The following is a 15,242-nucleotide window of genomic DNA, read 5'->3' on the forward strand; positions in this document are numbered from 1 at the left end:
TTTAAACTTGTTACTGGAAAATTCACCACCACCATCACTTTGAAAGATTTTAAGTGCACTAGAAAACTGAGTAGACAGAAAAGCATGAAACTGCACAAACGTTTGAAACACCACACTTTTATTCATTAATGGAAATATCTAGGTAAACCTGGTACATTCATCAACAAAAGTAACATAAAATCGGAAGCCTTCTATTGACAATGTAGGAGATGACCCCCAAACATCACTATGGATGACTTCTAAAGGTTGTACAGTTTTATTTGCAGGAAAAGGGAAAAGCAATTTAGTTATTTTGCCCTCTAAACAAGAGATACACACATGCCTAGATTGGTCTAATGCAAAAGGAACCTGAGATTGGTCCAACATTTTTGCAGTAACAAGATTGGAAGGGTGACCTAATCTATTGTGCCAAAGAGATGTGTTGACTTGACGACCAATGAGACGGTGTTGTTGTTTAGGGAAGTGAGATGCTTGATATGCTTGCTTGAGTATGAATGGAGGTATATGAAAAGGAATCGGGTACAATCCAGCTCTACACAGCCTCTAAAGAAGGATTCTCCCTGTGATATTGTCCTGTATCCAGAAACAAAACTCATCACATATAAACCGACAGTGATTATCTTTACAGAGCTGATATACGGACAATAGATGTTGTGACAGTTTTGGAACATGTAAAATTTCTTTCAACTGAAAAGCATATTTAGGAGCTCTTAAAGTTGAAGAACCAGTATGAGATATTTCCAAACCTGAGCCATTAGCTGTGGTGATAGTATCAGTCCCTGTGAAAGGAGTGGCAAGATTAAGGTTTGCCAATTCAGAGGTCATATGAGATGTAGCTCCAGTGTCAGCCACCCAAAACTGTTCTTGTGGGGCAGACGGTGGATAAATGACATTCATGGCAGTGAGATTTGGTGATGGTGACCTCCCTTGATAAGAAAAGTTAGCCCTGTGGTAGCATTGGAGTACAGAGTGTCCAAATTTCCAGCAAATTTGGCACTGGATAGGAGAAGACAAAACTGGTGTAGAAGAGTGCCTTTGAAAACAATCAGAGGCGATGTGACCTCTTTTGGTACAAATCTGACAAGTAGGCACATCATTGCCATGCTCAGGACAAGTAGAAACATAAGGTCTTGCAGGGCCAAGAATCCCAGGACCAGTATTGTAATTGCTACCAGAAAATCGTGGATTCCCAAAATGATTTCGACCCCTAGATCAGCCTCTGAAGTTAGAGCCTCGAAATCCTCCAGAATTGTAAGTATTGCCACCATTAGTATAGCCTCCAGAATTATAGTTGGGACCACCATTATGTGAATAAGAAGAACTTCAAGTTTGATATTATGACGACTGAGTGCCATTTGAAGGAGAAGAATCACCGGCAAGTAGTAATCCTTTCCCTTTAGAGTCATGGCCTTGAGCTAGCATCGCAGGAACAAAAGAGCTAGACAGTGAAGAGTTTTCAAGAACAGATTCCTCAGCAAGTAACTGAGCTCGAAAGTCTTTTAGAGAAATAACATTGTCTCTCCCTCGAATCACAGTTCTAAAGGTATTGTACTCAGAAGGTAACCCTTTGAAAGCAATGATAACAATATCGTCATCATCAAATGATACTCCAGCAGCAGCCAAATGATCACGGGCATCCTTTACCCTTTGTAGATACTGAGAAACTAACCCAGTTCCCTTCTTAATATTTTGAAGCTCAGTTTTCAATTGAAATATACTAGATTTGGTGACCGTGGAAAACCTATCACGAAGACTCATCCACATTTCACGTGCATTGGTACAACCAATTATACAAGACATGCCAGTAACAGATAAAGTTGCAATGATCAACAGCATTAAAGCACAATCATGCATCTTCCATATCTGATATGCTTCAGTTTCAACACCTTCAAGATTAGGATTATCAACGAACCAAGTAGGACACTGACGAGAACCATCCACAAAGCCAAGAATCCCATGACTTTCAAGCAGCAATTGCATCTGATAATGCCAGACTAGGTAATTTGTATCATCCAACTTCACAGTCACAGAGGTGGACACAGTAGGAATTAAATTCGTAATTGGAGATTGCACAATTTGTAGCTGTGCAGCAGTCACCATATTTTCACAGATCGTATAAGCAAACAGAATTTCTTGCAAGAACTGAAAGTTTGAAAACCGTTCTTGAACAATCTTGAGACGAAAATCAACTTCAATTATACAAAGAAGAGTATCACAGAGAAAATTTCACAGACACATTTCATCAAACACCTGATGTGCAATAATCAAGCTTCGAAATCAAGAGGAGAAGGCACATATACTATAGCACTCCAGAAGAAGAATTGCATACCAGAAATTCACACAAATGAATGCAAATTCGGAAATCTCAGAGATGAATGCGGAAGCAGAAAGAAGATCAGGATCGGAGAGACGCCACCACCGGCGATGATACCATGTTGAATTAACTATCTTGAGTTTGAAGATTATCAATGTTGTTTAAAGAGGGAAAGATTATAGACACAGAATGTAGAAAGAGAGAGATCAAAGAGAATTAGAGAGAAATACATTGTTTGTTATATTGCTTTTACTTTCTTACAGAATGAATACAAAAGGTTCCTATTTATACACTTTTCACTACTTATACAGCAAGTAACAAATCCTTAACAACCTAACAACCATATCACTTAATCTCTTGACAGATGGCATCTTCTTGGCCATTATCTTCTTGACCATTGGATTGATCTTCCTTATCTATATCTTTACAAAAACTATAGAAAGCCGCTCGATGCGCCATCGCGCTTAACAACCACCTGGTGAGAACGAAGAAAACAACTAACAACATTCACAAAATCTCCTTCCGTTGCAAAACAAACATCTCCCCCGTCACCATCTGAGCATCATTGGAAGAGCCCGACTTTAATGTTAACGGCAACCAACCAGCACCCACTGCACACTCCAAGCCCACATTCATTGCGTACAAAAAAACACACCATATTCCCATAACCATCCCTCACCACCGTACCCACACCACGACAACCACTGCGCATATCAAGAGCACCATCCACATTGAGTTTGAATCCACCTATCCCTGGAGGGGACCAACGCAATATGGGCGTTGGAGAAGAAGACCTCCTACGAGGTTGATCAAGAGCTTCTTGTTGCATACCCTTTTTTATCTGTCGATGTTAAATTCTCCCTTCCTAGTCCGCAACCTCGAGCAGACCCAATTGTGTATTAGAGAGGAAAGAGGGGAAATTCGGTTACCCAAACCGCGTCATCACTACTCGTGCAACGGTTAAATCAAGACTCGCATAGCCCCCATGGAGTCGACGAGTTGATGGTTAAGTTTAAACTTTATTCCAAAGCCGTTATTCTACGAACCAAACTCCACTAACTCCCTGATTCGAACTTGGGTAGCTGCTATTATTGAATACACCGGAAAGATATAAACTTAAGAGATTATAGGGACGTTAATTCTTTACTTGGATTGGATTAATTAACTAACTCTAAGATCATTTATTCTTTTTTATAAAATTGTGTATTAGAGAGGAAAAAAGGGAAATTCGGTTACACAAACCGCGTCATCACTACTCATGCAACGGTTAAATCAAGACTCACATAGCACCCATGGAGTCGACGAGTTGATGGTTAAGTTTAAACTTTATTCCACAGCCGTTATTCTACGAACCAAACTCCACTAACGCCCTGATTCGAACTTGGGTAGCTGCTATTATTGAATACATCGGAAAGATATAAACCTAAGAGATTATAGGGACGTTAATTCTTTACTTGGATTAATTAAATAACTCAAAGATCATTTATTCTTTTTTATAAAATTTGAGTACAAGAAAGGGAAAGAAAAAAAGTAGAGAACATCACGACAAATTGAATCCTAAAAGATTTGAATTTCTCATAGATCTCCAATCTATAGAAGCACCAGTGATGGAAAACTCAGCTTCTGCTTCTGCTTCTGCTTCTGGGACTAGAGTATCAGTTTTCTTCTTATCAAAGCAGTACACAGGGGCTTGCCATTTTGCATCCTCAAGCGCTGCCCCAACCTCAAACGTCATCACATGTGCCTCCCTCCCTGCACCACATTATTCATTTCTCATAATCCACACAATTAAAATTCGAGATGTTATCGAGAATTCAAAATAGTCAGCATGCATCGTACCGAAGAAAATGATAAAAGGGTTAAGTGTTCGATGACTATTTTAGCGGAATGAAGATAACGGAATACTTGGCGCAAAACCGAACGTAGTAGGATTCTACGATTCATATATCCCACTTAATAGATAAGGCTTAATGGTTGTAATCACAATTCCCAATCAAAATCTGTTCTGAGGCACTTCTAAGAGCACAAAGCCAAACAAATTGATACCCAAATATTGAAACCCAAGTGATTTTTGTACTCTTTTCTCTTGCATTATTCTTTTGTAGTCATTAAATTAAATAAATTTAAAAAAAAAATTATGAGATAAAATTATTAAATAATTGCAGAACATGATAAAAGTAGTTGAATAAGAAAATAAATAATTAATTAATAAATCAGTTAGTGAGTACCTGTGTAGAAAATCCAATGGACAGGCCGCTTCGTATCGACGTCCTCATAATACGTAATGAAGTCGGCCTTCTCCCAAACATTGCACAAGAAACCACCGTCCACGTGTCGCCGACCCAGATACTTGGCTCCGTCGAGCCAATCGGGTCGGAGAATACCCACTTCGACTTGGACGGTTCTGCACTCTCGGGCGGAGTCCAATGTGTAGAAGAAGGAGGTGCCGTTGTTCCACTCCAGGTCGTAGGCGACCGAGCCCAGCTGGTGCCGTATAATGTTGAAGTTCCGGCCGTTGGGCCAGTCGTACCAGAGGTCGATGAGCTGGAGGGTTCCGGTGTAGTTCATTACCAGGATGGAGTGGAATTGGTGGGGCCATGGGGCGGGAACTGGGTCCTCTGATGACGGCAGTGCGCGGCAGAGAGAGGCGGCGAGGAGGATGAGGATGGGGACGGCGGTGATGGGTTTGGGCAGTGAAGCCATTGTCGTTGGTAGCTGGATTTTTGCGGTGAGAGCTTAAAAAGTGGACGCGTGCTGGTGGTGGTAAGGCGAGGCCACGTGGCTATTACTTACACCAGTGATGGCCAAAGTGAGCATGCACTCTAAAGCCCATTGGGCCTGAGAAGTTTCAGTCTCACAACTGGTGCATAAGCAATTACGTAAATTCTCTCCCGCACATTTTTTTTTTTATGAGTAAACGGTTGTGCGGGTGTGCAAACTTAGCGATTAAAATGGGATAATACTTAGCTCCCTGTATGTAAGGAGCTATTCTTTCAATCATCTTTACATAACTATGTGTTGTTATTTAATTGTACAGACGTTACAAGTTAAATCATTTATTATTTTTATCTAATCTTTTTACATGACGATATGAAGTTATTTTAACGTACAAGTATTATTAATTGAATTGTTCACTTTATTATCATCTAGAGAACATCTTTAAAATGTTCATCTAAAACCTTGTGTGATAGAACACTTTGAGTAGTTAATCAAAGATTTTGCCACTTAGAAAAACATTCTTGGTTTGGTCCTAGAAGTCAAAGGAGCCCTCAAAAACCCTTTTGTATAATGAAAATCTTCAAGAGAATTACCATGCATGATCAAACATCATGAGATTATAAAGAAATTAGTCAAATATTATATGTATATCTAAGGAGTTGTTATCGACAATACTCTAAAAAGTCGTATTGTACACCTTCGTGTGTAATTTTCTTTGATTTTTTTTATATTAATAAAGTACAAAATGATCATTTTGAAGAATCAATAATAGTTTCGTAAATATACGTAATCATTCATATTTCGTAGAAATTCTTTGAATGCATGATTGATCGTTTCACACTTTTAGTTTCATGTCAAAAAAACAAGGACTAGTATGTGTAGGTGTTCTCAAATCCAAATAATTCGAAATGATTCTCTTCAAGGAAGAAAACGACACTACATACTTGCAAAAGTTTTGTAAGCAAAGTTGTCAAACAATTCAGCAGCTCCTCTCTTCGGCAATTACCCCTTAAATTAGATCATATTTACCCCCAATGGAATATTACTTTTTTTTTTTTGGAAGACATGGAATATTACTTTAGATGACACTAGAGACACATAGATTGATTTTAATTAAGGTGGTGCTATTCATATATTCTGATTTTTATATCTCACACACATCTTTAAATTTTTAACCGTCGGATCTAATGAATTAAAAAAGTTCAATGGATGGACAAAAATTAACAAGGGCGTTTGAGAGATAAAAAGAGGTGTGTCTATAGCATTGCCTTTTAATTATATGAGAGATAAAAAGAAGTGTGTTAATAGCGCTGCCCTTTGATTATATGTGTATCAGTGTGTGATGATATTAAACTCAATTATTAATGCAGGCTATATTGATCCTACTTATTTTAAAAGTGTGTTAGTTTTATGTGTTTAAATAGTTTTATACTCATATCTTTCCGAACAAGCAATGTCAGAAGAGAACAAAACTCAGAACCTTAGAATACAAAAAGGAAATGCTTTTAACCAACTTAGATACTATTTACGGAGGTAAATAGACCAAAAAGGTTGTGTCTCGAGTTAAAAGGTTTTTTGTTTTTCGTTTCCTTTGGACTCTATGCCGTGTTTTTAAAAAAAAATTCCTTTTTCAGGTTCGAGAGTAGCTCAAGGGACGGGTGTACCAACTTGTTAATTGGAATATTATTGATGCATATATATTGGAGTATGGAATATAAAACTCAAATTATAAATTCGACTCTCGGTTTGAATGTGTATTAGTCTAGTGATAAACCAAATTTGGAAAGGAAATCTATTTTCTTTGGTATTTTTTTTCCGCCACTAAAGAAGAGTGCAAATCGACATTTTACAGTGCCAATAACAGCGTTTGGACTCAAGGGCACACGTAACTTGTAAAACAGGTTAAGAGTTCTTGATGTTATCTCAGTCTTTGATTAATGAAATTTAGGAATTTTTATTGCCTATATTTTGCTTTCTATTTTTTTTTCCGAGCACTCTTTTCTTTAACAACCAGACACACTTCTATTCAGTTTGCTCACTTTCTGCTCGAAATGGCGGAGGCAAGCGAAGGCAGGGGTTCTCAGTCCAACACATCCGCCATGTCAAGAACAGAAACCATGTCATTTCCACCAATTTCTGAGATACCCTGGGCTAACCCCTTGGTTCGGTCTTCGACGGTGGATGGAGTAACGATGCAGGCCAAGGACTAAAGGCGTTGTTATTACATAAAATTACTGGCTGCTGGAATTTAAGTTTTATAATATAATACATGTATTTTTTTAGAGTTATAATGCATGTATCTAGCTTTAAATTTGTGGCTTATGAAATTCCTATGTTAATGACATTTTATGAAATCATTTAGTTTTTTAGGAGTTATATTGTAAGCCTTTATTTTTTTTGTCTTTTCATATTTTTCACTTTAAGTTGTAGGCCTATAAATACTTGTATTTGCAAAGAAGAAGGGAAGAAGTTGTTTGAATTATCATATTGATATTTGAGTTGTAAACTCGTTTTTATACATCTTTCTCTTGTTTAAGAGTTTGTTGTTTTGTTCTTTCTAGTGTTTACGTTGTATGCTGGTACTAAAACAAAAGTTTATAGGGTTTTCAGGCCTTTCCTCGCACTAGGAGATAATGGACCCTACCTGTCTATCATATCTATTATTTTATTTCATTTCTATCTCTTGCGTCCTGCATCAAGTAACAACTTGGGAAGCATCCCAAACGACGCAACAGAGGGCGGATTCAGTTGGCAAGGTCTAAGCTCTGTTCCGGCAAAGACAGGGCAGTGGGTTATCGGGGATCAAGGGTAGGGATGGGCAAATACCCATTGGTTATGGGTAACCGTTTACCCATTTATTTTATATATGTAAAACTAACACAAACCATGTTCTCGATCCAATAATACTTAGCACCCAATAAATTAGCAAGGAATTCATTGGTCATTCTCTCAATAACACTGCTACAGAAATGATGATTCTCATCATCAAGGAACTGACCAAATTAATTTAAATTTCTTGCTGGTAACCGTGAAATTGACAGAAATGCTTGACAAAAATGTCTTCTAAACAATTTTTGTAACCCAATAATACTTAGCAAATATTATATTTACCTTCATTGGTAACAGTTAAAAATATTGTCCGTGAACTATTATTTCAATTATTGGAATGGTATATGACTTAAAAAATTAAAATATGAAAATGTATGATGAATGTATCTACAACAGTATTTAATTGTAAAAAAAAGAAAAGAAAATTATGACAATTTTTTTTTTAATTTTCAAGTTGTTAAAAAACATGTAGACAGGTGAAAAAGGAGTAATGGTAAAAAAAAGAAAAAAAGATACACGAGTTAAAAAAGATAAATGGATAAACGGGGATTAAATGATTACAGTTAAATGGGTATGCGGTTATAGATATGGTTAAACGTTTATAAACGGTTATGGATATGGGTATAACCGTTTAAGCAATTACTTAACAAGTAAACGGTTATGCGAGTATGAGCATAAACGATTATGAGTAAATAATCGCAATTATCCGCCAACCATAACCGTTGCCCATCCCTAATCAAGGGTAGAGAGGCCAGTTCGGTTTGAGATTCTAAAACCCTTTTGAAAAAATCATGGTTCAATCTGAAAACAGATTTGTGTCTGAAATTCCATAGAAATTTGAAGACTTGTATGGTACTAAACATTTTCTCATTCAAGGCGCCCCTTGGGTTCGAAAAACTTAGAAAACATATAAGCTTGAATTTAGCGGGTTACCCATTCTCGTCTCATACGGAAAGCCAAAAGAGGTCATAGATTTTACAACATAATATTAATCTTAAGCCTACAAAAATGTGAAACAGTTCACCAGCATTGACAGATCTCTAACTACTCAAATGTAAAAAATTGCACGGTATCATATAACAAGTTCTTACTACTGGAGACGACAGCAGTGCACAATATCACAGTTTACTCAAGCAGGCAATTTGGGGCAAATATCCCCCCAGTCATTTTATCATTCTAAATGCCATCAACTTGCTCAGAAGGTTATCTTGCATACTCAAAAGGTCTTTGCTGTAATGACTTGTCGTGATGATTCAAAAGGCGGTCGACATTTCAAGCATTTCAGGGCATGCAAAAGCTCAAAGGAAAAGTACAAACAAGTGAGAGAAATGAGAAACAAACCTGAATTTCACTCCTGACCTGAAAATTGCTGAAACATATTGTACACAAGTATGTGTTCGTCTAAATATACCTCAACCCTGAGATGTACTGTTGTCTAGATAATAGGTACTGGGCCAGGGAATAAATGATTCCTAAGAGCCCTAATATCCTAATCTTCAGCACGTCTGTTATTATGATCGATGGCAGATTAAGGGGCATAGTTATCAATGGCATTGAGTCCGCCTGTTTTGTGAAACTCCACATAAACCTGTTGAAAAGGATATGGCTCGGGAATGTAAGAACAAGGAGAGCCAAATTCTTCACCACAAAGAACCAATCTGGACCGCCAATTTCCAAACCCCAACCTGCATTCCCATGCCAGACATCTTCCCATATGCTGTAGAGGCCAGTCAGGACTAGGTAGGCCGATATCACTACTGTGACAGGGAAATACCTTTGCTTGTCACCAAATCCGGCAATAAAATCAGAGTCCTGGTTGAGCAGTAGCAAAATTGGTGCCAGGAAGAATATCGCACCATTTGAGCCGCCTGTGAGATTGACATTCAAGATGAGGCATATAGCAAAGCACATCACAGTGGCAACGTTACCGACTGCTGGCATCCAGGCTCCCTCAGCAGCCATTTTCGTAATTGTGAATGATGAGACACTTGCAGCTCGGCGCTGTTGCATAAATCTCATTCTCGAAGCAAAGCTAGTAGAGGTGCTTTGACCAGATTGACTATGCCTGATTCCAGGCCTTTCAGTAGCCTTTTCCCTCATCAATGACGCAATTTCAAACTTTATCTCCAGAGCTATTAGCATAAATATTGCTGCATAAAGACCGAGAAGAGATGTCCTTGCCCCCTCAACAGCAAATAGAGTTGTGAGCTTCTTCTCTTCTTCACCCAAATCTCCAAATTCGCTATCTCCAAGGATGTTTTTAACCCTCACCTGGCCCTCCAAAAGATATGTCACAGGAAAGAGAGCTACGAGTAAAGCAAATACCCAAGGAAGCAGCTTCGTACTCGAGGCAGATGGAAAATGGGTGAAAACCACAAACACCGAGGCAGAGACCATGGTTACAACAATAAGGATATGTAAGAAAGCTGTCTGAAGGAAGTATTCGGTAGATATGTAGACACCTAGAGCAATACCCATAGCTATGGAGTAAAATACTCTCAACTCAACCATGTATTTAATAGGTATGACAGATGTAACAGCTGCTAGAGTCAGTAGGATTGCCATAAGAAGAAGCCATGATGGCCACAAAGGTTTTTGCGCCACAAAGCCATATATGGTGATGTCATCAGCAGTCTGCCGAGCAGCTTTAATTAGGTCAGACCGGTATGTCCATGATACTGGAATAGGTGGTTGCATAAGGATAAACAACAATCCAGTTGCCACCACCAGCACTAGGCATCTCTTGGCAGACTGCACAAAAATGTAAAAAATGATCAGTTAGCATGACGAACACAATTGATTAGATAATGCTACATAGAAAAATTCATGAACTTAGGCAAGTTTGAAAAAATGATTGAGTTCTCTTCATAAAGTGCTTTATAGTTCTTGAACAGCTTAGTATCAGTCTCAGATAATGGTATCAGTTCACCTAATTAACATCGCAACTGATTAAGAAAACTGTACTACTCAGTTCAGTTTAAAATTCTGGATTTCTACAGTCAGTAGTACCATGAGAAGATATGCAGAATCAATACGAATGATTAATGTGATAAATCACACATTAAAGGCTTATACATAAATTCTGAACGGGGAATGAAAACTACATAGCTGCCCAAAACTTTAGGTAGAATATCAATTTATGTGCTTTTTCTTTGATTTCCATATCTATGCGAACAGGTTATGTGCAAAAGATACTGGGAGAAAAGTCAAGAAATAAAGTATGGTATACCAAGACATGAGAGAAGTGGAGAGCCACAATGGGTACACAAGCCAAGCCCATCAAAACAATACAGAAACCCAAGAGTAAGCCATCAGATGGGGGTCTTCCATTCCACCACTGGAGGGCTTCAAAGATTGTTTCACGGCAAAACCAGACTGATAAGGAAACCACACCTGCATGTGCATATCCTTGCCAAGCTTTCATCTTTGAGGCTGTTCTTGACTTATCCCTAGAAATCACAGCAAGCAAAGAATTAGTAAGGTAGATGCTTTACATATAAAGACTTATGAAAAACAAAACATCAAGCAAAATAGAGTTAGTACTTGTAAAGTAGCAATGGTGGTGTTACAGCCAATAATAGAATAGCTGACACCCATACGACAGACTTTGATGACATAAGCAACATAGCCAGCTTAGCTGAATACAAGCACGTCAAAATCCAAACAGCCTTTCCACCAATACGACGATCAACAGACAGTCTTTTCACCACAGCTAAACCCACAAATGTTGTCACAATAACCATGTAGCTTGGGTACATTACATCTTCCTCAAACCCATAATAGTATATGCCAGAGTAATTAAAAAATCGATTCTCAATGTGGCAAACGAGAATTGCATGGCCGATTAATCCAATCTCTATCAAAAAGTGAAGCTTTGAAGGAAGTAGAACTAGACCAGGAATAGACATAGCCAAGACAACATTCACAATTACGAGTTTGCAGAAGGATTTCAGGGACATTCCTGCCATCCAAATATTTAGATCCCAGAAATTCTGTATCACAAACCATGTCATCATCAAGCTTCCAAGAACAACAAAAGCAAAGTATGATGAAACACTCTTCTTTGTGAAAAATCGAGCCAAATAGAAACCAGCAACTGAAGGCAGCGGAATGAACTGCAACACAAAGGATAACCAATGATCATTGCTAGTTCAACATTCAAATTAGAGTTCAGAGGCACATCATAATGCAATACACTCATTTATTCAACATTCCAATTACAAGCCTAATACACGTTCAAATTGGAGAATTTTGCCTTCAACACATTACCATCCTTGAATTGGTAAGATTATACCACCAGAAAAGGTAACCGGCATTTTGACATAGTAATGAAACACTCTAGCCAGCACTTCATTTTCAGTAATGTTCAAAGATTGAATAAGAAGAGATTATATTGATGCACTACTGGTGGTTTCAGCTCTAACCAACCATGAAGCACAAGCACAACGTAAGCTCATAAAATCTAAAAGCAGAAAGAAGTATGATCGACAAATTTTAAAGTAGAGTGGAAGTGTTAATCAATAGCAACAGTCTTATCTAGCCATAGATGCTGCAGACTAATTTTCAATAGGGTAGACACCATTTAGATTTTGCTAAAAAAATCCGTGTGTAGATAAAAGACATGGATAAAAAAAATGTTAGGAAGTAGAATTGCATACCAATACAGGAAACCCGACAACGATAGCTCCCGCAGCACTAACCACAACAGCCAAAGCAGTGAAAGCCACGGAGCTGAAGGCATCAGATATCATACTCAACGCATAAGCACTCGCTCCAGATGCACCTCCGAGCATTGCAGTGGTCACCAAAAGGTAATTCAACGGCGGAGGCACCTGAATGTACCGCCCAAACGAATGGAAAACGACTCTAATCTCCAAACATATCACCACAACAACCAATGCAACAGCGCCATTCATCACCTGGATGCCGCGCAATTGGTTTGGATTCTTCGTGACCCACCAAAGCGCGCCCCGGGTTGAGGCATAGAGCTGGAAGAGAAATGGAATGAAGAAGAGGAGAAATAGATCGGAAACTGCGGCTGGGGAAGCGAAAATGACGTTGTAGTGAGAGGCAATGTGGAAGAGGAGAGGGAAGAAGAGGAGATAGAGAGTGTGGATGCATCCCTCCAATGGCGTGAGGATGAGGTTGTCATCGGGGACCTCCCCGCCGTGGTACTTGGAGTCCTGCTTGGTTTTGAAAGAGGAAATGCGAGGAATGCAGTAGAGGTAATAGAAGAGGCAGGAGAAGGACATGAGGTAGTACGAAGCGTTGGTCATACCTACGGCGGAGATGGTGGCCCAGGTGAAGAGGGAGGAGCCGGCGAACGGGAGACAGGCGAAGAGGAGGCGCTCGAGCGCGAGAACGATTGAGGGGTTCTCGATTTGAATCCACTTGAATTGGAGAGAAACCCAGACGCCGATGAGGAAATTGGTCTCGGCGCAGAGGAAGGCGGCGAGGGCGGCGAGGGGGAAGGAGGTGAAGGTGGAGAGGAGGGAGGAGCTGAAGAAGAAGGCGATCTGGGAAAAGACGAGGGTGAGCCAGACGCCGACGAAGGCACCGGACTTCAAGTTGAGGGCGTCGACGATGTAGGAGACCATGAGGCCTAAGGTTAGGGTTGCGATCACCGGAGTGCCGCCGAGGTCGAGGAGGAATGCGGCGCAGGGGACGAGTGCGACGGCGATTCGGGCGTTGTGGGCGAAGGAGGAGGGGGAGAATCGTGAGTTCTTGAGAGATCTAGAAGCACCGCCACCATTATTGAAGATTGAGTCGTTGGGGCTGGAGCTAGGGTTTGTGGAGCCGTTGCCGAAGGAGGAAGTGCTCGCCGAAGCGGTGATGTACGGACGGAAGAACCGCGGTTGAAGCTCCGGCGGCATCATCGTGTCCCGGCCTTTTCAGCTTCCTTCACTCTCTCTCTCTCTCTCTATCTAATCCTACCTGTCTATTCCGGATTGTTGTCCCGCTCAGGACTGGACTATTGTCCGATCTTTACTGAGCTGCTCTGCTTGTACAGTTCTGAAAGTGTGTGAGAGACAAATCCGGCGGTTTCCGAGTCTCGGTTCCTTTCTTCTTCGATTCGTTTCTTTCTTTTTGGTTAGGTTTAAGGAGTTTTTGGAAATGGAAGTCGTGACATGTATCTGGGGATCGTGACCGTTGGATGAGGATCAGGCGGCCTCTGTGCCTGAGAGTGCAGGCTACGATTGGTGAGTCCCTCCGTGGCTGAGTCGCCAGGATGTTAAGTGGGCTTTGGGAGCGCGCCATGAGTTAGTTGGGTGGTAGTTAGGACTCGGTCCTTCTCGGTTTTGACTTTATTTTATTTGGGCCAATTTCACTCCCACCGCTTGTTTCCGCGGGCTTACTTTGGACCCAAATAACGCGCCAATACTTAGTCCATTGTGATAGTGAAATCGACATTGAATTCGTGATCAAGGTGAGGCTTACTTATAACTGTTTGGGATAATATTTGAATATTAAACTTTAATGAAGGAAAATTCAAAGATGTCAATTAAAAAAGGAGACTTTCCCAAAGCCCAGCATCGAGCTCATAAGCAAATTGAAGCCTTTGTCAGCCAAGATACAAGCCACCTATCTGTGAGGGAGACTAACCTACTACCAGCCAAAGAACACTTTCCAGTGGCATTGTTAGTAAAAAGTTGATGATTCACTACCCTCCAAGTGCTTTTGGGCAAGAGCAAAAGCTACAATAGTTGGGCCAGATTGTCTATAAAAGGAAAGACAGGTCCCAGAGACAAGAACACTCAACCAATTAAACAAACAAACATACAAACTCTACTCTCAAGCCATATGTGCATCCAAAAGCTGAAATCAACCCATATTCAGTATTTTTTAGCAATAATTCTTTGAGAAAGCTATCTCTCGTCTAGTATAAAAGCTCTGCTACCTCCCTTAGAGTTGTAGTATCGATTCCCTCGTGTAAACTTATTTACCACCCATCCCTTTTTAGCATATAAACCCTGTAAATTCAAAGATAAGTGACTGCAAGAAGTTCAACCTTGCCAGACAAGGTGAAATCTTGCCCGAAGCTCTTTGTTTGCTTTCTAAATTAGTAGATCTATTGCTTAATGCATTATCCAACATGTATTCAAGTTATTTCCACCTGTTTTTCTATTGTAAGAGTCTCATTTGCATCTGGATATGGTTAGCTTAATGGATATGTTTTCATTAAGATCATTTTAGGATCAAACAAATAACTTGAGGGGCATTGGACTCCCTTCATTTGAACATATAAGACTATGAACTAAAAGTCCTTGTTTACACGGCAAGAAAAAATAACTTAATGTGGACTTAACTCATCCACGAAAATTCTTTGATAACAAGAAGTTTGAGTAACTTAGGGCGCAAGTAATCAACTTAAAACACATTT

General features: G+C 39.7%; 2 protein-coding genes and 1 long non-coding RNA gene across 3 annotated transcripts; 1 reads left to right on the forward strand and 2 right to left on the reverse strand.

The window, feature by feature from the left end:
• Positions 1-3,773: 3,773 nt before the first annotated feature.
• On the reverse strand, positions 3,774-5,149 carry LOC103414503 (uncharacterized protein At4g14100-like). The gene is made up of 2 exons (XM_008352878.4): positions 4,543-5,149; positions 3,774-4,066 (listed from the first exon to the last, which is right to left on the reverse strand). Exons 1-2 carry the CDS (start codon positions 5,015-5,017, stop codon positions 3,855-3,857), a joined length of 687 nt encoding a protein of 228 aa, XP_008351100.1. The 5' UTR covers positions 5,018-5,149; the 3' UTR covers positions 3,774-3,854.
• Positions 5,150-6,792: 1,643 nt separating this feature from the next.
• On the forward strand, positions 6,793-7,550 carry LOC103414502 (uncharacterized). The gene is made up of 2 exons (XR_003768052.2): positions 6,793-6,933; positions 7,063-7,550. It is a non-coding gene; the product is annotated as an uncharacterized lncRNA (long non-coding RNA).
• Positions 7,551-8,759: 1,209 nt separating this feature from the next.
• LOC103414501 (uncharacterized) lies at positions 8,760-13,961 on the reverse strand. Its single transcript, XM_029090908.2, has 4 exons — positions 12,520-13,961; positions 11,405-11,976; positions 11,091-11,310; positions 8,760-10,612 (listed from the first exon to the last, which is right to left on the reverse strand). Exons 1-4 carry the CDS (start codon positions 13,735-13,737, stop codon positions 9,263-9,265), a joined length of 3,360 nt encoding a protein of 1,119 aa, XP_028946741.1. The 5' UTR covers positions 13,738-13,961; the 3' UTR covers positions 8,760-9,262.
• Positions 13,962-15,242: the final 1,281 nt, after the last annotated feature.

The sequence above is a fragment of the Malus domestica genome, chromosome 13, assembly GCF_042453785.1.
Source record: "Malus domestica chromosome 13, GDT2T_hap1".
NCBI classification, from domain to species: Eukaryota; Viridiplantae; Streptophyta; class Magnoliopsida; order Rosales; family Rosaceae; genus Malus; species Malus domestica.

Coding starts and splice junctions, on each gene's coding strand:
- LOC103414503 (XM_008352878.4), bottom strand. CDS start 5,017: ATGGCTTCACTGCCCAAACCCATCACCGCCGTCCCCATCCTCATCCTC. Junction 4,067..4,542: donor CCATTGGATTTTCTACACAG/GTACTCACTAAC, acceptor AATGTGGTGCAG/GGAGGGAGGCACATGTGATG.
- LOC103414501 (XM_029090908.2), bottom strand. CDS start 13,737: ATGATGCCGCCGGAGCTTCAACCGCGGTTCTTCCGTCCGTACATCACC. Junction 11,977..12,519: donor TTGTCGGGTTTCCTGTATTG/GTATGCAATTCT, acceptor TTTGTGTTGCAG/TTCATTCCGCTGCCTTCAGT. Junction 10,613..11,090: donor TCCACTTCTCTCATGTCTTG/GTATACCATACT, acceptor ATTTTTGTGCAG/TCTGCCAAGAGATGCCTAGT.